This window comes from Pogoniulus pusillus, chromosome 4, assembly GCF_015220805.1.
Source record: "Pogoniulus pusillus isolate bPogPus1 chromosome 4, bPogPus1.pri, whole genome shotgun sequence".
In the NCBI taxonomy this organism is placed as follows: domain Eukaryota; kingdom Metazoa; phylum Chordata; class Aves; order Piciformes; family Lybiidae; genus Pogoniulus; species Pogoniulus pusillus.
This window is the reverse complement of record NC_087267.1, coordinates 6,315,876-6,341,367: the sequence shown is the minus strand read 5'-3', so window position 1 is coordinate 6,341,367 and position 25,492 is coordinate 6,315,876. Positions and strand designations below refer to the sequence as shown.

At 40.8% G+C, this 25,492-nt stretch overlaps 1 protein-coding gene across 2 annotated transcripts in view; it reads right to left on the bottom strand.

The window, feature by feature from the left end:
• The window catches only part of CTTNBP2 (cortactin binding protein 2), a 91,303-nt gene that overhangs the window by 13,206 nt on the left and 52,605 nt on the right, over window positions 1-25,492 (bottom strand). Inside the window, exons 7-17 of one of the 2 annotated variants that reach the window (XM_064142066.1) lie at window positions 23,318-23,468; window positions 21,923-22,177; window positions 18,616-18,733; window positions 15,164-15,439; window positions 14,268-14,363; window positions 13,202-13,281; window positions 11,465-11,551; window positions 11,282-11,381; window positions 7,639-7,791; window positions 7,192-7,379; window positions 4,787-4,965 (exon numbers count right to left, since the gene is read on the bottom strand). In XM_064142066.1, coding sequence (XP_063998136.1) covers window positions 4,787-4,965; window positions 7,192-7,379; window positions 7,639-7,791; window positions 11,282-11,381; window positions 11,465-11,551; window positions 13,202-13,281; window positions 14,268-14,363; window positions 15,164-15,439; window positions 18,616-18,733; window positions 21,923-22,177; window positions 23,318-23,468 — 1,683 coding nt within the window. The remainder of the gene's footprint in view (window positions 1-4,786; window positions 4,966-7,191; window positions 7,380-7,638; window positions 7,792-11,281; window positions 11,382-11,464; window positions 11,552-13,201; window positions 13,282-14,267; window positions 14,364-15,163; window positions 15,440-18,615; window positions 18,734-21,922; window positions 22,178-23,317; window positions 23,469-25,492) is intronic. The other variant, XM_064142067.1, reaches the window with a different exon arrangement.

Sequence of the window (25,492 nt, the reverse complement as noted above, 5' to 3'; positions counted from 1 at the left end):
ACTCCTAGCCTGTACTGGTGCCTGTTGTTACTCCTCCCTGATGCAGGACCCTGCACAGTCCTTATTGAACTTCATGAGGTTTGCCTTCACCCAGCTCTCCAACCTGTCCAGATCTTGTGGGATGACAGCCCAGCCTAACAGGGTATACTCAATCCCCTCACTCAGGTCACTGATGAAGATACTGAACAAAAATGGGCCCAGTACTGATCCCTAGGGGACACCAGTGGCCACAACTGTGCCACAGATCACCCTCTTAACTCTCTTGTTGAGTCAGTTTTCAATCCATGTCAAAGACTGATCATCCATGCCACATTTCTTGAGCTTTTCTATGAGGACATTATGGGAGATGGCATCAAAAGCCTTACTGAAGTCAAGGTATATGACATCTACTGCTCTTCCTTTGCCTACCCATTTGGCCATGGTTTCATAGAAGGCTCTCAGTTTAGTTAAGCAAGATCTCCCCTTGGTAAATCCATGTTAGCTACTCCTTATAACCCTCTTTTCTTCCATGTGGTTAGAGATGGCCTCCAGAATGAGCTGCACCATCATCTTTACAGGGATGGAGGTGACACTGACTGGTCTGTAGTTGCCTGGGTCTTCCTTCTTGCCTTTTTTGAACACTGGAGTGACATTGGCTTTCTTCTGGATGTTAGGAGGAAGCTCTTCACAGAAAGAGTGATTGGCATTGGAATGGGCTGCCCAGGGAGGTGGTGGAGGCACCGTCCCTGGAGGTGTTCAAGAAAAGACTGGATGAGGCACTTAGTGCCATGGTCTAGTTGACTGGCTAGGGCTGGGGGATAGGTTGGCCTGGATGATCTTGGAGGTCTCTTCCAACCTGGTTGATTCTATGATTCCATACATTAAACATTATTTTCCTTTTTGATTTTTTCCAGGAGTCCCTTGCTTATCCATGCAGGTCTCCTTCCTCCCTTGAGTTTTTTTTCCCTAGGGAATAATATATTTTTCTTGAGCTTGGAGGAGGTAATGTTTGAATATTAACCAGCTCTCTTGGGCCCCCCCTTCCTTCTAGAGCCCCAGCCCACTGGACACTTCTGAATTTTGAAGAGGGCAAAGAAAAAAAAGAAAAATGTAAAGCAAAAGGTATCAAGATTTGCAGACAGAACTAAAGATGAGAAAGCCAATGCACATGCTAAGCAAAGGGCCCTGGAAGAAGAGTCAGCAGAAACCCGTATGAATGAGAAGGCTGAGAGGAAACAGAAGTGGCAATTAAGCAGAATGCTGTGAAGCAGGGTGAGAAAAGTAACATCCTATCTCCAGAAACCAGTGTTATTTGAATTCTGAATACGTTTGAATCTTAAGTAGGGTCTCCTTATCTAATATAGCCAAGTAACATCTTAGCATGAAATGAATATATTTTACAAGTCTCTAACTATTTCTTGCATCAGTTGCCAGCATCTGCAGAGAAGCTACAATGTGAGCAGTTGTTCATGCAACTGTAAGCAAGAAAAGATAAAATTTTCATCATTGTTTTATATAATTTGGCATCTAACCCTCTGTATAGCTAAGTGTATACATCTGCCTCATTTACTAAGCTAATACATCTGTGAAATTGTATGTGTGCTTAAGAATCACAGAAGCATAGAATGTCAGGGGCTAGAAGGGACTTTGAAAGATCATCTGGTCCAGCCCCCCTGCCAGAGCAGGATCACCTAGGGCAGACCACACTGGAAGGTATCCAGATGGTTCTTGAATATCTTCAGAGAAGGAGACTCCACAACCTCCCTGGGCAGCCTGTTCCAGTGCTCTGTCACCCTCACTGAAAAAATTCCTCCTCAGGTTCACATGGAATCTCCTATGCCTCAACTTCCACCCACTGCCCCTAGTCCTGTCATCAGGCATCACTGAGAAGAGGCTGGTGGTGCTCATCCCCTACATAAACATTGATGAAGTCACCCCTTAGTCTTCTCCTCTCCAAGCTAAGAAGCCCCATCTCCCTCAGTGTGTCCTCATAAGGAAGATGTTCAATTTCCCTAATAATTTTTGTGGCTCTGTGCTGGACTCTCTCAAGCAGCTCCCTGTCCTTGAACTGGGGGGACCCAGGACTGGACACAATCCTCCAGATGAGGCCTCATCAGGGCAGAGGAGAGGGGAAGAACCTCCCTCGAGCTACTAACCACAGCCCTTCTAATACACCCCAGAATGGCACTGGCTTTCCTGGCCACAAGAGCACACTGCTGGCTCATGACCATCATTCCATCCACCAGGACTCCCAAGTCCCTCTCCCCTTCACTGCTCTCCAGCAGGTCCATCCCCAACCTATACTGATACATGGGATCGTTCTTTCCCAGGTGCACGACTCTACACTCGCCCCTGTTGAACTTCATTACATTTCTCCCTGCCCAACTCTCCAGCCTGTCTAAGTCTCTCTGAATAGCAGCACAACTCTCTGGTGTGTCAGCCACTCTGCCCAGCTTGGTGTCGTCAGCAAACTTCCTGACAGAGCACTCCATGCTCTCATCCAGCTCATTAATTAATTCATTGAATAATACTGATCCCAGTACTGACCCCTGAGGAACTCCACTAGTTACAAGCCTCCAGCTAGACTATGTCCCATTGACAACTCTCTGACTTCTTTCCTTTAACCAGTTCCCAATTCACCTCACTACTCCATCACCCAGACCACACCTCCTCAGTGTATCTATGAGAAGGCTGTGGGAGACAGTGCCAAATGCTTTACTGAAATCAAGGTGAAGCACATCTATCACTCTTCCACTATCTATCCACCTAGTTATGTCCTCATAGAAGGTTGTCAGGTTGGTCAAACATGAGTTCCCCTTTGTAAAACCATGCTGACTGCTCCCAGTGACCTTCCTGTTCTTGATACGGCGAAGCACAGCACTGAGGATAAGCCACTCCATTATCTTTCCAGGAATGGAGGTGAGGCTGACTGGTCTATAGCTACCTTTTTGAAGACTGGAGTGATGTTTGTGCTCCTCCAATCCCCAGGCACCTCTCCTGTCCACGATGACTTATCAAAGCTGATGGAGAGTGGTCTGGCAATGGCCTCCACCAGCTCTGTCAGCACTCATGAGTGCATGCCATCAGGACCCAGGGACTTATGGTTGTTCTGTTTACTTAACTGTTCTCTAACCTGGTCCTCCCTAACCCAGTCCCCATCAACCAAAGAAGCCTCCTCCTTAACTCTGTCTTCCTCTCTGGCCCCAAGGGTGTGGGGCTCCTGAGTACAGACGGAGACAAAGAAGACATTTGGCAACTCTGCCTTATCCTCATCTTCCATCACCAAGGCACCCACCCCATTCAGCAGTAGGCCTATATTGCCTCCAGTGTTGGACTTGCCTGCAGTATATTTGAAGAAGGCCTTTCTGTTGTCTTTGGCCTGCCTTGCAAGATTGAATTCCAAGGAGGCCTTAGCCTTTCTAGTAGACTCCCTACATCCTCTGGCAACCATCTTATACTCCTCCCAGGTAGCCAGTCCCTCTTTCCATAATCTGTGGACTTTCTTCTTCCACTTGATTTTGTTCAGCAGCTCCCTACTTAACCATGAAGGTAATGTAAAATGTAAATAATGTGATGTAAAAATGTAACATATTAAAAAAAGTGAGAAATCAGTCTCCAAATTGTCTTCATATACTTCTTCATATATTAGGAACTTTTTAAACTCAGAATTCTTTTTGGTCTGTTTAGTAATGAACTGTGTTGATCTGTTGGAGGGTAGGAGAGCCCTGCAAATGGACCTTGACAGGCTGGATGGGTGGGCAGAGGCCAATGGGATGAGATTTAACTAGGCTAAGTGCAGGGTTCTACACTTTGGCCACAACAACCCCAAGCAGCACTACAGGCTGGGGACTGAGTGGCTGGAAAGCAGCCAGGAGGAAAGGGACCTGGGGGTAGATAGTAGCTGAAGATGAGCCAGCAGTGTGCCCAGGTAGCCAGGAGCGCCAATGGCATCCTGGCCTGTATCAGGAACAGTGTGGCCAGTAGGACAAGGGAGGTTATTCTGCCCCTGTACTCAGCACTGGTCAGGCCACACCTTGAGTACTGTGTCCGGTTCTGGGCCACTCAATTCAAGAGAGATGTTGAGGTACTGGAATATGTCCATAGAAAGGCCTGGAACACAAGCCCTATGAGGAGAGGCTGAAGGAGCTGGGGTTGTGCAGCCTAGAGAAGAGGAGGCTCAGGGGTGACCTCATTGCTCTCTACAACTACCTGAAGGGAGGCTGTAGCCAGGAGGGAGTCAGTTTCTTCTCCCAGGCAACCAGCAACAGAAGGAGGGGACGCAGTCTCAAGTTGTTCTGGGGGAGGTATAGGCTGGATGTTAGGAGGAAGTTCTTCCCAGAGAGTGTGATTGGCATTGGAATGGGCTGACCAGGGAGGTGATGGAGGAGCCATCCCTGGAGGTGTTCTAGAAAAGACTGGATGAGGCACTTAGTGCCATGGTCTGGTTGACTGGAAAGAAAGAAAAAAGAACTGCTTTCTTCACAGTGATGTCTTCAAATTAAGAACAAAACCTTGAGAAATTTGCACAGTATCAGCCATTCCAGTTAAGTAATATTTTGCAACTTCTGTGTCAGAAAATAACTGAAAGATCACAACAAAACTGACTTTCAACCAATGTCACACACTCAGTTCTCACTGTGGCTTTCAAAGTCGCCCCTCTAGTAATGAAATATCAAACAAAAGGTTAAAACTAAAATACTTTCAAGGTTGCTGAGTTAGATCAGTTTGAGGAGAAATGCAACTACTACATTTATAATAAGTATCTCATTGGCACTGTGCAGCCTCAAACAGGAAACAGAAATCTTACTTCACTGTTGCTTGGCCATGCCCTGGTACCACAGGACAGGAGAAGAAATGTTTAGGCCCCATAAGTGCTTCAGGCGCTCCTAGACGTGATAAGCAAGAGTTCAGCTGGTGCCAAACAGCCAGGATCCAGTCTATGATCTTGCACACAGGATCACATGGAGGAGGTACTTTGCCTCTGAACTGCAGAGAGAGATGTTTGAGGTAAGAGCTCTGCTGCAAACACTTCCCTTGAAAGCACAAGAAGGCTTGTGTTTATTTTAATTGGGTATATTACTATTACATAAAATAGGAACAGTCACAAACTGCTCAAACGTTATTATGAAGCACCATCACTAGGGGTATTTAAAAGAGGTGTAGATGTGATGCTTAGGGACACAGTTTAGTGGTAGACCTGACAGTGTTATGCTGATGGTCGGACTTGATGATGTTAGAAGTCTCTTCCAACCTAAGTGATTCTTTGTTCTGTGAAATAACTATGCACTTGAAAAAAAATAAACTAAGACAAATAATACATTAAAAGTTTCATTGATATATTTCACATTACTTTATATTCTATATTCCTGTTCTTGCTATTAAAGAAATACTTTAGAATATTTCTAAATTTCCTCATTATCATAACTGAAAGGCTTGGCTGCCATGCATTTTTGGGGGGTATCTGTTTGAGTCATTAATCTTTTGCAGATGTGAAATGTGGCACAGGGCACAGGAGATGACGTCCCCAGGGATAATGAAGTTACATACAGCTGAACACTCAGAAATGACAGTGGGTCTGTTATCCCAAACCAGAATTCTCTACTACAGACAGCTTCTTCTATTCCTAGAACAATCTCCCTTTTTAAGCTTGTTCAAAACTCTGCTGCCAAGATTATTTTCCTTTGCAGCTGTTTTGATTAAACTTCCCCTTCCAAAGTCTAACACTGCCTGACTGTCTGCAGTAGCTGCTATCACATTAGAATGGTTTTCTTCCAAGTAACTGTCAAAATTCCACAATTCTGGTTTTGCCCACATCCTTCTTTTCATTTCCCATCTTTCATTTATTTATTCATGTTCAAGTAGACTTCCCATCTTTCTTCTCTTTTGGACTTCCGTTCCAAGTTCAGCAGGTTTACTAGCTCAAAACAACTTCCCTACCGATATATCAAGAAAAGCCTGGCTGAGGCACTCAGTGCCATGGTCTAGTTGATTGGATAGGGCTGGGTAATAGGTTGGACTGGATGATCTTGGAGGTCTCCTCCAACCTGGCTGATTCTATGACTCTTTACCCCTCTTTCTGTCTTTGATTTGAAAATTATTAGAATAAATTCCTCAAGAAAGGGGTTTTAAATTTGCTGAACAGATACAAACTATCATTCTTACAGAGAATATGAAAAAAATTACCTAAGCAAGTTTTCATACAGCAGACAACAAAAACAAGGTGGGATGGGGTTCAATAGCTCCAAGTGCAGGGTGCTGCACTTTGGCCACAACAACCCCATGCAGAGCTACAGGCTGGGGTCGGAGTGGCTGGAGAGCAGCCAGACAGAGAGGGATCTGGGGGTGCTGATTGATACCCGCCTGAACATGAGCCAGCAGTGTGCCCAGGTGGCCAAGAGAGCCAGTGGCATCCTGGCCTGCATCAGGAATGGTGTGGCCAGCAGGAGCAGGGAGGTCATTCTGCCCCTGTACTCTGCACTGGTTAGACTTCACCTTGAGTACTGTGTTCAGTTCTGGGCCCCCCAGTTTAGGAGGGACATTGAGATGCTTGAGTGTGTCCAGAGAAGGGCGACGAGGCTGGTGAGAGGCCTTGAGCACAGCCCTACGAGGAGAGGCTGAGGGAGCTGGGATTGGTTAGCCTGGAGAAGAGGAGGCTCAGGGGAGACCTCATTGCTGTCTACAACTACCTGAAGGGTGGTTGTAGCCAGGATAAGGTTGCTCTCTTCTCTCTGGCCAGCACCAGAACGAGAGGACACAGCCTCAAGCTATGCCAGGGGAAATTTAGGCTTGAGGTGAGGAGAAAGTTCTTCACTGAGAGAGTCATTGGACACTGGAATGGGCTGCCTGGGGAGGTGGTGGAGTCGCCGTCCCTGGAGCTGTTCAAGGCAGGATTGGACGTGGCACTTGGTGCCATGGTCTAGCCTTGAGCTCTGTGGTAAAGGATTGGACTTGATGATCTATGAGGTCTCTTCCAACCTTGGTGATACTGTGATACAGTGATATTATTTGCAGCCAGCCTGTGTGTTTGTGCTACTTAGCCATAGCCAGACACCTTCCTCTATGAGGCCAAGCACAACATTTACAACTACACAATCTGGATCTTCCCAGAAATTAGTGTTTTTTTCCCCCAAAACAGCTTAGTTATCTGCTCAGCTTTTGACATATTGCAAATATTTCACAGCCAATCTTGTGGGAGCTGATTCAAGCTCTTACCTTGTTTATAACTTTCCTTCTTAAAAATCTTTGAAGCAAGCCATGCATTGGCTCTCCATCCCACCTAAGTTGAACCCAACGGAAATGTTGTTGCACCAGCAGGTCAGAGCCATGAAGATGACATTTTGCAATTGTCCCCAGTAAAAAGCAGTTCTCATGAAAGTAAAAAGCACCAGAAACTCCATTTGCTAAAAATAAACCATGAAACATTTTACTTAAATACTTTAACAGGATCTCATATAAAACCCCCAAAAAAAAGCAGAGCCATGATAAGAAAGAAATGCACCAAAAGTCATCCTTAAATCATGCCATATTTGATTAAGAACAATTGTTAGCAATAAAAAAAAAAATAAAAGAGATGATATTTTTCTCCTGTTCCCTGTTTGTCTTGTAGAGCACATCAGCACTATAGCAAAACCATTTCTCCATTCCAAATTCTTTAAATACCTCTTTGAATAGTGCAAGGATTTTCCATACTCCGATTCTCAAGAGGTGCCAGGAAATCTCCCAGTAATTCAGACAAAGAAGTCCTCTCCAGATTTTCTAAAATCACAATGATTGTCCTGCTTACAGGAGGCTGTTTAACTGGGACCAGACAAGCTGAAATGTAAAAAATCCCATTAATGTCTGCTTATGAAAACTGACTTTTATTTATGTTCACAGATTTTACTGCTGCTAATGTAACGAAGGAATTCTCTTTTTTTTCTGCCTTTTAAGTTTCACATAAGCAGATAGACTGTGCAATACGTGCAAAACTGGAAGCAAAAAGTCAAAGAGTCCAAAGAATATCATATTTATAATAGGAACAAAATTTGAAAGCTATTGCCAAGATTAATTCCTGCAACAGCTATAATTGGATTTTCATAGATAGGAAGGACTTCATCACATTGGAACCAAATCAAAGAGAAAAAAGATAGCAGAGATCTGAAAGAGTTTCTTTCGTGTGCTGCAATGCATCTTAAAATTGTAAGATGCACTCTTGATATCGTATAGTGATAGAAGGATTCAGAACATTTCATGTTTATAAGAAATTTAATCATTCTATGAGATTGTCTTTGTTTGCTGCTCTCCTTTCTTCAAAAATTCCTTCAATATATTTAAGACTCACCCAAATAATCAGAGCTAATGTGATGCACAAACAGTATCACCTGAAACCAAGGGGCATTAAAATCATATATCTATATCTCCTTTGCTCATAGAATCATAGAATCAACCAGGTTGGAAGAGACCTCCAAGATCATCCAGTCCAACCTATCCCCCAGCCCTATCCAGTCAACTAGACCATGGCACTAAGTGCCTCATCCAGGCTTTTCTTGAACACCTCCAGGGACGATGCCTCCACCACCTCCCTGGGCAGCCCATTCCAATGCCAATCACTCTCTCTGGCAAGAACTTCCTCCTAACACCCAGCCTGTACTTTCCCCGGCACAACTTGAGACTGTGTCCCCTTGTTCTATTGCTGGTTGTCTGGGAGAAGAGGCCACCCCCCACCTGGCTACAACCTCCCTTCAGGTAGTTGTAGACAGCAATGAGGTCCCCCCTGAGCCTCCTCTTCTCCAGGCTAAACAACCTCAGCTCCCTCAGCCTCTCCTCATAGGCTTTGTGTTCCAGGCCCCTCACCAGCTTTGTTGCCCTTCTCTGGACACCTTCCAGCACCTCAACATCTCTCTTGAATTGAGGGGCCCAGAACTGGACACAGCACTCAAGGTGTGGCCTGACCAGTGCTGAGTACAGGGGAAGAATAACCTCCCTCATCCTACTGGCCACACTGTTCCTGATGCAGGCCAGGATGCCATCGGCTCTCTTGGCCACCTGGGCACACTGCTGGCTCATCTTCAGCCTAGTATCTACCAGTGCCCCCAGGTCCCTTTCCTCCTGGCTGCTTTCCAGCCACTCAGTCCCCAGCCTGTAGTGCTGCTTGGGGTTGTTGTGGCCAAAGTGCAGAAACCTACACTTGTTAAATCTCATCCCATTGGCCTCTGCCCACCTATCCAGCCTGCCCAGGGCCCTCTGCAGGGCTCTCCTACCTCATATTTCAAGGGCTTTCCTTTTATTTTTCCTTTGCAAGTGTCCCTATAACACTATATCCCAGGGGAATGTACAAATATTCAACACAACAACTGTTCATTTTTTCAAAACTTTTTAAAGGTGGTACTGAAGATGGCCACTAAGGGAAATGTTACATCATAGGCAAAACTGGAGCAACTGACTGTAGCTGATGACTGCTATTTGCAGTTTCCTGAATATTATGCCCTATTTTCCTAAGAGCATACAGCTGGATAGCAGGGGACAGGTACATGCTCAGTATTTGATGGAATCATTTAGAGAACAGTGCTCTCCTAGAAGAGGAAAGGCTGCTGAGTAGTAAAAAAGAAGCAGGCAGAAAGATTAATGCCTCAAACAGCAGCATTATGCTGAAATACAAGCACAGATTATTAAGAAGAGTGTGCTGCTGACACAAAGTAATGCATCCAAAAGAAAAAGCTTTCCTAAGAGAAAGTGGCTAGTAAACAAGAAGAGGCCTCTTGCTGCAGGCACACAGCAATTAGCTGGCAGCATTCACTCACTGAATAGTAGTTTTTTCTGCATCCAGTTCTGGGGCCTCCAATACAAAGACACTGAACTGTTAGAACAGGTCCAGAGGAGGACCACAAAGATGATCAGAGGGATGGAGCACCTCCCCTATGAGGATATACTGCAGGAGCAAGAGCTGTTCAGCCTGGAGTAGAGAAGGCTCTAGGAAGACCTTATAGCAGCCTTCCAGAATCTGAAGGGGGCCTAGAAGAAAGCTGAGGAGGGACTTTACAAGGGCTTGTAGTGATAGGATGAGAGGGAATGGATTGATGCTGGAAGGTGATAGACTTAGACTGGGTAATAGGAAAAACTTAATCTTTTTTACAGTGAGGATGCTGAAACACTGGAGCAGGTTGCCCAGGGAAACTGTGGAAACCCCCTCCCTGAAGGTGTTCAAGACCAGGCTGGACACAGCCCTGAACAACCTGGTCTAGAGGGAGGTATCCTGCCCATTGCAGAGAGGTTGAAACTAGATGAACTTTAAGGTCCCTTCCAACCCATACCATTGTATGATTCTATATACTCTACATTAACATACTATACTGTATTATTATTGTATGGCTAATACTATGGTGAAATAGAAGAAATCAGAGTTCAAAAACAAGATTATGGGCAAAATGCAGCACAACCTGTACTTCACAAAAAATACTGCTTTTCCCTTCATTTCTAGCACTATTCTATTCCTTTCATAATTTTATGTTTTACTTCCTCCTCCTGACTACACTATGTGCTCCCATTCTTCTGCTTCCATACTTAATTTGTGTCCTTCTTCTTTGTCTACTTTGTACTTTTTCCCCACTGTTACCATTTATTCACTACACGTTTACAGAAGTACAGCCTACTGAGAATACTTCACTGTGGAGCACCCAAGTAATAGAAGTTGAATCTACATGTAGCTATTCACAACCATTAAGAGAAAATGGTTCATTTTAACAGAAATTCAACTTTGTGCTTTAGTAATGAGTCAGAACGCACACAGCAACATTTGCCTGCCAAGGCTGACAAAATGTGGCTGAGATCCACACTTAAATATCTAGTAAACAAGCATGTATCAAAAGTAAGTGGTCTGACTTTTTAAGACCTCTTTCAGGGCTCCTCTCACTCGGAGAAAGGCAATAATTATAGCTTCCCTTTTTGTGTATTTTGTTCTTTTTTATGTAATAATTAGAACAGTTACAATAAGACAACAATAGACTTTCATTTCTGATTTAGTAGATGTGAAACGTAGCAATTGACTTTCAAAGGCTCACAAAGGGAAAATGGAATGAGACAAAAAATTATTAAGAAGTGCTAATTTCCATCAAATGACACAAGCTTTTGACAGAGTTCTCTGCTGGACAAAGTTACACATTCTACCAGTTTAGACTCATTATTTTCCCCTAACCACCTGAAAATCGGTAGGTTCTTTCAAAAAATGCCACCCACTATGCAACATGTTCTCCTGTATTTCTTTATTTTACACCATCAAATCTTTTCCTACAAATTACCAAAACCAGTCCTGCTGAAATAATCTTACCGCTATTGATGAGCAGTTCTGCGAGCTGCTCCTTGGAGAAACCAGCATCCACTTCAACTCTAACAATTTCACATGTAGATCCTGCAGACACTTGCTTTTGCTGTGTTGAAAATTTATAGACTTGGTGAAATCAGGAAAACTCTAATTTATGAACTAATTTACTTCCTATGTTTGTGTTAATACCTTGATGCAGGCTGCTATCTGATACGCTATGTAGTCCTGCAAGCTTCCTTCTGGACCATGGAAAATGACATTATGGTATTGTTCAACCTATGGACAGACAATAAATGGTTCTTGAAAATTCACCAACTTGAGTTTGTTTTTTTTTAAATCTAGATGAGACAATCAGCACCTGAACAGACAAAATTCTTTGGTTTGCACTACTGGAGTTGGTACTCTGTACTATGTTAGTTTCAAAACAGGAAATAATTGCATTCAACATCCTTAAAACAGACTGATAAATTTATATCCTGACTTGTAAAACTACATGAAAAAGGTCACTATAACAATCTGTAAAACTTGTAAAATTCATGAATGAAGGAGGACCTAGGATTTGCAAATATTTTCTTGGTTTTGAAGATAGGTAAACCAGCATGATGTTAAAATCATCGAGGAGTAGTTAAAATCACTGCTAACGTTAAGAATTTAGACTAAGGACTTCATTTCCACTGAAACAGAATCGTACAGTAGAATTAAAATGATTTCATCTGTCTTAACTGCAAAATGACTTTACCTCTGAAAAGCCAGCAAAGGGAAACAACTCATCATTGGGTGATACTGCTAAATACAACAGAAACCTACATCACTTAACTCTTCTAAAATGACTTTACCTCTGAAAAGTCAGCAAAGGGAACAACTCATCATTGGATGATACTGCTAAATACAACAGAAACCTACATCACAGAACTCTTCTAAAATGACTTTACCTCTGAAAAGCCAGCAAAGGGAAACAACTCATCATTGAGTGATACTGCTAAATACAACAGAAACCTATGGCACAGAGCTCTTCTAAAATGACTTTACCTCTGAAAAGCCAGCAAAGGGAAACAACTCATCATTGGGTGATATAGCTGAATACAACAGAAACCTATGGCACAGAGCTCTTCTAAAATGACTTTACCTTTGAAAAGCCAGCAAAGGGAAACAACTCATATCATTGGGTGATACTGCTAAATACAACAGAAACCTATGGCACAGAGCTCTTCTAAAATGACTTTACCTCTGAAAAGCCAGCAAAGGGAAACAGCTCATCATTGAGTGATACTGCTAAATACAACAGAAACCTATGGCACAGAGCTCTTCTAAAATGACTTTACCTCTGAAAAGCCAGCAAAGGGAAACAACTCATCATTGGGTGATACTGCTAAATACAACAGAAACCTATGGCACAGAACATTTCTAACAACATAAAAAACTATTCAATGACATAGCAGAAATTGTGCAGATTTCAAACTAATTCTGATCTGATTAGCAATGTGAAAAGATCTTAAAAGTTAACTCCTAAATTGTTAGGAAAAAAATAATTAAAACTTGTTTCAGAAGATAACTGTGTAAGGAAATAATTAAATGAAAGACTCAAATAATTGTTTACATGAATATTATTCAAATTTACAATCCCCTCAAGAAGTGCAGTGAAATAACTTTGGAAAAAGATGACATCACAGAGCTCTTGATGTATTTTCTTAAGTAGCTCACTTATCAGGTGGCAGCTAATCAAAGCAAATAATGTTCTCATGTGAGTAAAGTTATTGGAGTAAGAAGGAGAACTTTATTTTAAAGTGATAGCTTTCCTTCCATTTTATTTTTTAGAAGTCTTGATATTCTTTCACAGAGCAGAAGATTAAAGTTTTAAAGCAACACTGTAGCAAAAGTATTTTCACACATAAATAGCATGCAGAGAGGAGCCAGCATGGTATTTACCAGGCGGAGGTAATTCTGAAGTGTCTGAAGGTGGATCATAGATGCATAAGTCACACTATCTAGACAGCCTTCTTGAGGACCTTTAAAAAGGAGATACACAAACAGATTTTGTACATCTTTCACATTTATAAACATGTATGATGGACACACAGGCTTTTCATGCAGTAGTCTACAGCAATCACCTAAAATTACAGACTATACAAATTAAAATGGTAAGAAGTGAAAGGCATTTTAGGTAGCAACATATTCACAGGTATCCACAATGTAAGTAAAATGGATATGGCTGTAGAACTGAAAAAGGTAGTAAAGCTTCTATGTGCTATGTTTTCTAAATGTTGTAGAATCATAGAATCACAGAATCAACCAGGTTGGAAGAGACCTCCAAGATCATCCAGGCCAACCTATCCCCCAGCCCTATCCAGTCAACAAGACCATGGCACTAAGTGCCTCATCCAGGCTTTTCTTGAACACCTCCAGGGACGGTGCCTCCACCACCTCCCTGGGCAGCCCATTCCAATGGCAAATCACTCTTTCTGTGAAGAGCTTCCTCCTAACATCCAGCCTGTACTTCCCCCAGCACAACTTGAGACTGTGTCCCCTTGTTCTATTGCTGGTTGCCTGGGAGAAGAGGCAAACCCCCACCTGGCTAGAACCTCCCTTCAGGTAGCTGTAGACAGCAATGAGGTCAGCCCTGAGCCTCCTCTTCTCCAGGCTGCACATTCCCAGCTCCCTCAGCCTCTCCTCATAGGGTTTGTGTTCCAGGACCCTCACCAGCTTTATCACCCTTCTCTGGATACCTTCCAGCACCTCAACATCTCTCTTGAATTGAGGGGCCCAGAACTGGACACAGTACTCAAGGTGTGCCCTGACCAGTGCTGAGTACAGGGGAAGAATAACCTCCCTCATCCTACTGGCCACACTGTTCAAATTTAGTTAATGAATTGAATACATTTCAGAGGATCAAGAAACATTGTAGAATAAAACCAGTAGCAAATGATTCTCAAATTATGTATTTCATATGAAGTGCCTTAACATTAAAACCTGAAAATTATGAATTGAAAATTACCAAACAGAAACACTGTAATATGCTCAGCTCTGTTGTTCTTCAAGAAGTCCCACGGTGGCTGGGAAAAAATCTGACCTGTTGACCATGAAATGTTTCCTGTCAAAAAGAAAAGAAAAAAGATATATTCTCTCTATCTGTATGAAGTGCTCTGTGCTCGAGCATATTCACTTGCTTATGAAGATGATGTGCACACACTGACAGATTTGACAACCACATGAGTTCCGTGTAATAAACCATACTATTACTTAGTATGGTTACCAATGATTCATGCCAGTTTGGGACACAAATTTACTAGCTAGCCTGTCTTTACATATTTACATATAAAATAAAGCTAAAAAAAAAGATAATTTGCCCAGTCTAATATGTATAGGTGAGATTTATAGGGGTGGGGAGGGGAAGGGGAATGAAGATGAAGCACATGAATTTTCAGAATACTATGCAACTGTTACTTCTCCTACCACATTTTGGCCAATCTCATCATTTCAAAGAATTTTCTGATTCACCTTGATAAATCAAGTTACATAAAACAGGAGTAGTTCTGTTCTATGTATGTGATGATTTACAGTCTGGATTTACTGTACATTCTGGAATTACAGTAAAGACAGCTTGGGCTTTGCTTCAAATGGTTTTGTTTCACCTCTCCTCTGGAGTTCTAAACTCAGTAAAGGACTAACTAACATACAACCACAAGGTCTCCCAGGTGACAATAAAGTGCTTAATGAATTGTATGATACACATAGCTAAAAGGAAAGGATGCTTTCAGGCTAGCACTGTTCCAAGTTTCATTTTAGTATTGTTTTTTCTTAGTCTAAGCTTTAAAATAAACAGAAATATAAAGATATTTTTATCCTACTCATAAGATTTCACAAATCTAGAGGAAACACTAATATTGATACCTAGTTTGACAGATAATATACTGCTTGCACTGAGGCCAATGTTGGATTCTGCAGCACTGTTATATGACAGGTCCTCTAGGCTCCTCCATCCATCAGAAGTGATTGCATGGAAATGGTTTGTCACTGCCTGACTCACGGCTTTGGAAAAATCATCCCATGATGTCTGTTTGCGAATATTTAAAGCACATATTGTGGTTTCTGTGTCAAATTCCTCTGCACCACAATGGGTTGGTTCAATGCCACTGACAGAAATCCTCACAGGTAGATTAAGAGCATCTGTTGAAAACCAGAAAACCAAGAATGAGAAAAGCTGCAAAATCCAATTTAAAAAATCCTATTATTATAGACCACTATTATTTAATATTGCAAAGAAAAGCTACACAATAACTCTTGCTACAAACAAGCAAACGTTAGTGAGCAGCACAGGTCACCACAACAAAACCAGAGCACTGAAGAAACAAACATTATGGTATCTATGTTTGGGGTTTTTTTTTCTTTACAATACAAAATATTGTTGTTGTTATTATGGTTAAATAACAGGAAGCAAGACAAATCTCATCCAATCTTTATTTCCTCTTTACAGACTAATTGCTTATAAATGAAGACAGGCAGTAGTAGCTGGCATCTTAATGGTTCCATTTATTGTGGTCATTCACATTATTCTTATCAGTACAGAAAGGAAGGTTATGACACTTGTGCACAAGTGGAAAAGTTAGCTGAGCCAAATATGTCCTAAGTGAAATGCTAAGACAGAAAATCACTTGGAAGCCCTGAGGAAAAGGACCTGGGGGTCTGGGTTGATGAAAAGCTCAACAGGAGCTGGCAGTGTGCACGTGTAGCCCAGACAGCAACCGTGTCCTGGGCTGCAGCAGGAAAAGTGTGGTCAGCAGGGCAAGGGAAGGGATTCTGCCCCTTTGCTCTGCTCTCGTCAGACCTCACCTGGAGTACTGTGTGCAGTTCTGGAGCCCCCAACACAAGAAGGACATGGAGATATTGGAGTGAGTCCAGAGGAGGGCCACAAAGATGCTCAGAGGGTTGGAGTACCTCTGCTATGAGGACAGGCTACAAGAGTTAGGGCTCTTCAGCTTGGAAGAGAGAAGGCTTCAAGAAGACCTTATAGTGGCCTTCCAGTATCTGAAGGAGGCCTACAGGAAGGCTGAGGAGGGACTATTTACAAGGTCTTGTAATGACAGGATGAGAGGTAATGGGTTTAAACTGGCAGAGGGGAGATTCAAACTAGATGTTAGGAAAGTGTTCTTTACAGTGAGGGTGGTGAGACACTGGCACAGGTTGCCCAGGGAGGTTGTGGATGCTCTCTCCCTGGAGGTGTTCAAGGTTGGATGAAGCCTTGAGTGACCTGTTCTAGTGGGAGGTGTCCCTGCCTATGGCAGTGGGCTGGAACTGGATGATCTTTAAGGTGTCTTCCAACCTAAACCATTCTGTGATGATATGATTTCCTATAAAATTAATTGACAAAATATTAAAAAAGATAAAGTAGAACATTTACACATGCACTCTGCAAACAAAATTAATGATGCTATTTAAAATCTTGGGCTTTTGAAAAAATGGAATACAGTTCAACAGAAGCAGCTCTCCATATGGATTATCTGGAAGGCAATGAAACTGAAAATGAAACTAATGCCAAACCAGTACCTTTCAGAAAACATCCCTGAAATTAACTAAGTGCTCCATAAAAACCCCAAACAAAATGAAACAAACAATCCAATCCAAAACCATCTTCTTATGAAATCTTGCAGCATGATCTTAGTCTTCCTTTTGAGTTCAGAAGTCTTCATCTGATACAAAAACAGTGAAGTTTTTTTCTGATGTCAGAAAAGCTCTGATTTAAACTTGCTAGCCTACCACAGGGAAAAGATTACTCAAAGGCATCCTTCAGATGTGGGATTGTGAGAAATGTATCAATGGCTTGCCTTTCTAATGGCTGGACCTCAGGGAAATGAGCAATGGCTATAAGAAATACAGAGTTCTCTGGAAGGAAATGGGCCTCTGGGACAGAGGCACAGTGTATGTCTCAATTTCAGTGCACATGATCTCTGAGACACAACTAGCAATCCTGGCCCCTAGTCTTTGGGATCTGTCCTGCATCCATATAATTCCTTACAGTGGAAACTTTACAGGGCTGTGAGGAAGGCAGAGGATGATACATACACAGCTTACTCAAAGGGCAGTCTTGGCTTGCTGAAGCACAGACTCAGAGGAAAGCAGTGTTTCCAAACTCCCACAGATCTGATATTACAGGAGCCTTGAATGACCTGTTCTAGTGGGAGGTGTCCCTGCCTATGGTGGGGGGTTGGAACTAGAGGATCTTTGAGCTCTCTTCCAACCTAAACCATTCTGTGATTGCACGGATGCTAACTACAGGCCTAACAAAGGAAAGAGAAGATAAACGGAGTCCAAAGGTTGTGATCTGGTAAGAGCAGTGGGGTTCATGCTAGGCCTAACAGGGAAAGAGGGTACTACAACCAATGAAAATAATACAAGCATCAATTTAAGAGGCTACAGATTCAGCTTTCAGATATTGACCTCATCTTACAAAGAAGCAGAACACAGGAGAGCTTCTAATAGGACATAAAGTAAGTGTAGCTACAGTAAAAGAGAAAAATACCTACAGTACCTACAGCTGAAAAGGAAAATCAGAGGCAGCACATAGAAAGCTTCCTTATTTTTTTGATATTGAGTGAACCTAACCACCTACAGCCCTACATCCCACTATACAAACATGAAAAAGGTCAACAAATATAAAGCATACTAATGTACAAGACAACTCTTCTGACTCTACAGAGAAGTAGGAAAGGCAGAACTTCTGAGTGGAGAGATGAAGTTCTATCTCAAGATGTCTAAGGATCAGCCTCCTCCTGAATTTTGAGAGAACTTATAAAGAAGGAAGACAATGACAAATTCCATCAAAGTTAAAATCAGAAGTTCCTGATGCTGGAAACAATTGCTTGATGCTGTCCCTAAGAATAACTTAAGGAATAAAGCAAATGATCTGCTCAACAAGAACCAATTGACAAAACCATTCTTTAAAAGGAGATTCAGATGTGTTTAGATGATTAGCTTAACATGAGGAAATTTGACAGCTATCCACCACTGTGTGATTTTTCTGCAAGAATTTGAAGAGAAGAAGAAAGTAGACTTGGAAATAGTAGCTAGTAATTAAATTAGGAATACAAAATGAAGACATTTTAAGAGAATATGGATGTTTGCACATGTACATTATACACCATCTTTTCAAGTGGTTGAAATACAAAGGCACCTGTAACTTAATATCTCCAACAAAATTCTACCATATGCTTTTGCAATGCTAGCTTAAGGAAACTTAATTTTGTGCTTCCAAAAAAGCAACAACTACCCTTTTAATATTTCTCATTTTCATCCCACAAGCTCTTTACCAAAATATTGTTTGTATAGTGCATATAGCATTTACTTACTTAAGTTTTCTAGAAGGTGTTTGCAATCATCAGTAGCAACATCATGCAGTGTTCGGTTACACTTATCTTTTCTCTCAGCTTCTAGTCCACCGTGGCTACAAAGGATTTCTAGACAGTTCTGCAAAGGTAAGAACTGTATTATTTAATTGTCTATTTGCTGTACTAAAGAGTTCTACCAATATGCAGTTAGACTTCTAATTGAAATTCTTATATATGGATTTCCAAAGACAGCCAGCTACAGAGTTTCAATATATCAGCATCCAAATAATGTTCCTCAAAGAGTTGAAAGCCAAGAGTGAAAGTATTTTATAGCAGATTTCAGTCTCAAATCAAGACTTTGAAAAAGCAGGACATGCACAGTCAGGCTCCTACAGTCTCCAAGCATCAAGTGCTAATCAGTTGAATTGAGAAATTCTTAACATCTGGCCACAGTTTAGGTATTCAGATATGGAAACAGAAGCCCAAATATGCATCCTGTTTTGAACAGCTTGCTCTCTGTACTCAAGCAATACTAACAAAATCTATTCTAAATCTTAATATAGGCTAATCAATGAATCTGTTCAGATGGCACTTCATAAAACTAGTTTACACTTTGCAATTCACCAAGTAGGAGTTTTCATCATGCCTGACATCTGAGTGTGACACAGCAAAAAGTCCCAATCATTCTAAAATTGGCTTGCAAGCCTCTTTAGCAGCTAAACTTCAATTTCAGTAAGCACTGTAATAATGCAGTGAAATAAAAATTCATTTCTATTAAAACCAGACCATAAACATTTTGTGGATACCAACAATGTGATGGCCTCTTAAAATCAGAAAAAGCCATATACTCAACAGAAGAATAATTCCTGACAATTCAATAGAAACAAGCTACTAGCTTATAAATTCATATTGGCATGATCATACATGAAAAAAGAAATATATATTGATGCTCCCAAACTACCTGGGGTGGAGGGGGAAAGCCCTCACAAAACTACACTCATATGTTGATTTAGCAGCAGTTAGAAGACTGATGAAATCCTGGTTTTTATCATCACCCATTCAGCAACAATACAGGTGGCCTTCATGAAAGCTTTGTCATCCTCAGACATTCCTTTCAGGGACAGATATCCATATTAAAAGATAACACCAGTTGATACTAGTGAAGTGATACTAGTGAATGGTGTATTAATAACTCCTGGGGTTGATCAAAGCAGAGAAATCAAATCTTGGAAATACCAAATCTTGAAAATTAAGTATTCCCATTCAGAACAGTGACTTGTTTGGCTACTGTTACATATTTTTATGGCTGTTCTAATAGAAAGACTTTGGCCTTTTTCTGACACCTCTCATGACCATAACAGTCAAGGTGTATTTTTCTGTGGGATGAAATGTTATCAGATTGTGCTTCTGCACTTGTAAGAACTTCTGGTTTTAAATTCAATTAGCTCATTAACTTTGCCAGATGAAAATTAACAACAAACAAACAACCTGGGAAAAAAAAAAAAAAAGAGCATGTTTTCTGCCCAGGTTAGTAAGTTAAGTTTGTTTCTCAAATAGAAGCAATGAATGGCAAAGACAGCAGAAGGCAGGAGACTGAACCATGAGACTGAAAGCAGGAAGTAAAAAGTGAAGAAAGAAGTGGAAGATAACAAAGAAATGAGGGTGATTTCCTTAGTAAAATGAGAAGCTTTGCTGGATCTTCTGCCCATGAAATAGCAGCTAGGATGCTGTAGAGTAATTCACCTCTAAGCAATGGCAGCCAGCAATCTTTAAAGGAAAGGGTGCCAGTGCCAGTGCTAGTGCTGTTTATGTAGTGCCTGCATGACACGTAGTGCAGATAAAGGATTAGAGAATGAAGCTGAAATGTTAACAGTACTTGAAGATGGGTGGGTGCTAGGTTGGACTGGATGATCTCGGAGGTCTCTTCCAACCTGGTTGATTCTATGATTCTATTAAGCTTTCCTCAGCTTCTAAATTATCTCAAACATCTCTCAAGTCAATAAGTGCATTTAATCAAGTGCAATTATATAAAGTGTCTGCAACATCAAAACCAAGAATCCAATTGCCAGCTATATACTGCCTTCATCATCTGAGAGAATATCCTGAGCCTTCAAAACCAGTGTTATTGAACAGTTGATTTGGAATGCACTCAGAAATTCAAAACCATGAGTTATTCATGAAAGACATATTTGAAGACTTCCAATACCAGAGCCTTCAGAAAGACCAGCTAGCCAATGCCTCTTTTAGACAGCAAATAAAATCTGGCTTCCAAGCTCCTGTGGCTTATATAATTGCAGAAAGACACAACATGATGTAAATTATTTAGGTATTTGCAGACTGTAACAAATACTAACTCCACCTAAATTTAAATGAATAGAAACTGAATTAAGAGTCTGCATCTGCTAACAGACACTGGTAATGGAATATTGACTATGCAACGTAAAATACAGAGTAAGTAGTAGTTGTTCCCTAAAAATATATAATTTAATAAGTTTAGTCTTAAATCTGTGCTTATTTGAAATGTATCAGTAAATTTACCAGGAAAAAAAACCCAATATATTGATAAATACTGAATTATGTATGTAATCATAAGTGTGATTTTTGAAGTCTTGGACTGTATTTTCCCCAAATTCACTCTCTTTTCTGTTTAGTGTTCTCTATTTTCTCCCTGGGTAAAAGTTTCACAGTAATACCTGACTGACAGCTGTCACAAAACCCCTCAAAAATCTTTTAAAGGGTCAGTGCTAGAAGTGTAAAGCTTCTGATGTCAAATACTTCAAGCAGTATCCAATTTCCAGAAATCTTCCTGTTTATCATCAACAAAGCCTTTCAGGTCATTCTCCACGTCAGTTATCCCAACCCCCAAAAAACATATTCATTGCCTGCTAAAATGCTGCCCAAAATAACAAATTAAACAACATATTACTGCATAAATTTGCTCCTACAATGTATTTTCCTCCCTCTCACAGGAAAAATTGTTCATAGTTTAGCCATCCTTAACTGGAAGCTAGGTCCATCTAGCATCTGTAATGATTTGACACTCAATGAAATGACATTTAGAGTGACATTCACCTCAATATCACTTTGAAAATCACTTTGAAAATCTGAAACTCAAATACTTGTGTTTTCTCTTTCCATTGCTGCCCCAAAAGCAGCTTCTGGAATAAATTGTCCACTAGAAGTATCTCTATCTCTGTTAAATCAAGCATGACAATAAACTAGATAACAAACTTAGATTTCACATCTAACTTTTAGTTCTTCAAAGAGAAAAAAGATTCATCTTGCCTAAATTCTGTCAGGTTACAGTAACTTGTCCATATAGACTGACCTTAAAGCCTTTTGAGGCTGCTATGTGGGCAGCAGTCCAACCCTCTTTGTCAGCATGGTTGAGGAGATCTGCAGAAATAACAGGCTTTAATCTACTGCTGTAGTTGTCTTCTCTCTTCTCCAAAGCAAAGTAGTCTAAATTAGGTTCTGCATCAGTCAAAGGGTTTCCGTTGTTTGGCTCTCCATAGTACATAAGAAGCTTGAGACTGTCAACATTACCAGAATCCACTGTTGCATGAACTGGTGACCAGCCATCCTAAAAAACCACAGAGCAAAAGGAAAAAAGCACACTCCCACCAAACACATAGAAAATTGTCTGCAGAACCTAAATCAGCAAAGAATCTGAATTGAAGGATGTGTTTGGAAATTAAAAAGACAAGCAAGAGTGACATAACAATCCTCTGGAAAAACAGAGCTTCTTGTATGTGAATGGGGTGGACAAAAGACAGGGGAGAAAATGTAGCAGAAAGAATTTAATAGCTTTCTCCAGGGGCAGTTCAGCAGTCAGGAGAATTTCAATTTTCAGAAGAGTCCAAGTGATATAGAAGTTACATGCTGCTAATAAACTGTTTCCTTATCATGTACTGAACTAACATGATTCTATTAATTAATAATTTGTTTCACATTCCATTAATCAATTTGTCGTCACATATTTTCATGGTGTTGAAATCATAACTTTAAAGGCAAATATATATACTTTCCAAATCCAAAATAAATGAATAAAACCCCCCAACAACCCAAAACCCCCAGTGTAATAGGGGAGTAGAATGTACTGTGGAAACAATACTCTTAGTGCTGTGTTTCCAGACAGCCTACATTCCACATTTCTTACTACGTTTAGGCCAAAGTCTTAGGAAAAACTTTAGGAAAACACCTGAAAAGGTCAATACTTAGGCATTAATTCTCCTCCATTTTTCCTGTATACACTTTTTGGGGGGGGGCACATTCTCCCATTTGTGATATATCAGACTTTACAACGCTAATTGACAAATCTGGGGGTGGCAGATCCCCTGAAGGACACCAATAAGGCATTGAAACACAAAAGATACAACAAAACCCCAGTCACAACTTCTCCACCTTAAAAATTAGTCAAATAACTCTTGATCTGCTTTGCAAATCCAGAGCTGAATTAAAAATCTGCAGCAAACTGCAGGTGGGATCTGAAATACTTAAAACAATAAGGGAGTCCTGTAATGTAGGAGATTTTGGACAATACATGGCTTAAAAAAAAGCAAACAGAAAGTATGATGAGAAGAACAAAATATTATTTCCAAATTACAAGGTTTGTTCCAGCTGTAAACTATAAATAGATATTTAAATGTAAATATTTCTTAGCTGTTTTCAGTTACTCAGTACTATACAAGATACTCTAATTTCACAAACTATTTTAACTTACGCTGGTTTTAACAGTTCGATCTGCTCCACTTTCCAACAATAGCTTAATACAATCATTATTTCCATTTTTACAGGCCAGGTACAAAGGTGTCTGTCCTCTTTCAGCAGCATGGTTAATATCAGCCTGATACATAATTAATAATTCTGCACACCTACAGCAAACAATGAGGTAGTCAAATTATCTTATATTTGACATTCAAAACTTCTGTGTAACTTTTCAACATTTTTAAATCAAGCACTGATTTTTAACATACAGATCTACCTCTGGTTTTAGCCATCACATATACACAATATAAGTTATAATTTTATGTAAATGTATAAAGACAGACAATTCAAACCTTTAACTACTACAGCTGCATTTAAAAATGTGAATGTAAAATATCTGATTTCACAAGGCTAGCAAATAGTTGATGATAGCTGCTTAATAACAACCTTCAGCTGTGAAAGAAAGTGACATTTATTTTCTGAGTACTAATATTTCAAATACTTTGAGAAGGAAAAAAAAGGGATAATTGCCTAGGGCAACATACTTCCTCACAACTCTGCAGCACAAGATCCATCTTTCTTCCCAGTTCTCATGCCATGTTCTCTCTTTCCCTCCCCAAACTTATGTTTTCAGCAGCTCTCAAGACTTTCAAAACATCTTAACGCCAGTCTATTTCCTTTGCAGTTCAAATAAAAGCTGTAAACAAATCTAATTCCCCATGTCTCTGGCTCAATATTTTAAACAGAAGCATATAAATAATAAAACCACAAAACAATTAATGCAATGCTAAATAACTACAGGTTAGGAGACCATGCTTATAACAAATTCGATGACAAAATACTTAAAACAAAGGAAGCTATAGACAAAAATAGAAATATATAATAAAGTGCAAATAAGCTACTATTTAATCAAAAAAAATCAATCAAATTAAAGATTACACGGAGGTTTAGAATAGAATAAACCAGATAATATTAATTACTGAGCTGCAGTTCCTGCACCTAACCTGAGTTGGGGCAATCCCAAGCACAAATACAGACTGAGTGACAGTGGACTGAGAGCAGCCCTGCAGAGAAGGACTTAGGGTTACTGGTGGATGAGGCACTTGACATGGGCTGGCAACGTGCACTGGCAGACCAAAGAATGGCCAGCAGGTAAAAGGAGGTGATTCTGCTTCTCTGCTCTGGTGAGGAGCCACCTGGAGTACTATATCCAGCTGTGGAGCCCCAAACACAAGAAAATGGATCTGTTTGAGACAGTCCAGAGGAAGGCTACAACGATGATCAGGGAGTTGGAGCATCTTTCCTATGATGACAGACTGAGAGAGTTCCTGGAGAAGAGAAGGCTCTGGAAAAACCTTATAGCAGCCTTCCAGTACCTGAAGAGTGCTGGCTGGAAGGCTGGAAAGGGATTATTTAAAAGGATATGTGGTAATAGGACAAGTGGCAATGAGTTTGAACTAGAGCAGGGTAGATTTAGATTAGATATTGGGAAGTTCTTCCAGTGATGGAACACTGGAACAGGTTGCCCAGGGAAGCTGCTGATGCCTCATTCCTGAAGTATTTAAGACCAGGCTGAATGAGGCTTTGAGCAACCTGGTCTAATGGGAGGTGTCCCTGCCCATGGTAGGGTGGTTGGAACTAGATGACCTTTAAGCTCCCTTCCAATTCAAACCATTCTAGGATTCTATGAAAATGTTCAAATGAACAGAAAAAAACCCCAAATAAAAGTAATGTCCTATCAAATATCCAGCAGGTATCCTAACTATACAGTCACAAAAGTCATCATAAGATGGGTCTATAACAAGACACTTCCACAAAGCAACTCAGATTGAGTTTTAAGTCTGCTGTATTGGTGCTTTGCATTATATTGAGTAACACTGGAAATGCTTCATTGACTTTCCCCCTCAAGGTCAGGTAAGGTCAGCCTGGCCTGGAGTACATGGGAAACTATTTTGAAAGTTCTTTCTAAAACCATTTTCTGAGTTGGGGATATTATTGAACAGCCTCAAAGAACTTCTTTTTTGGTGATGATAACAGAACTAGGGCTGGAACAACAGTCTCAGTTCAGGAATAAGTGTAATGAACATGTCACAGGGGAATGGCTGGGAAATCTGGCACAGAAAGTATTGTGTAATTGACAGTTTAGTGCTGCCATTAACCTCAGATTCTTAGTCCTGTAGTGCAAATTACA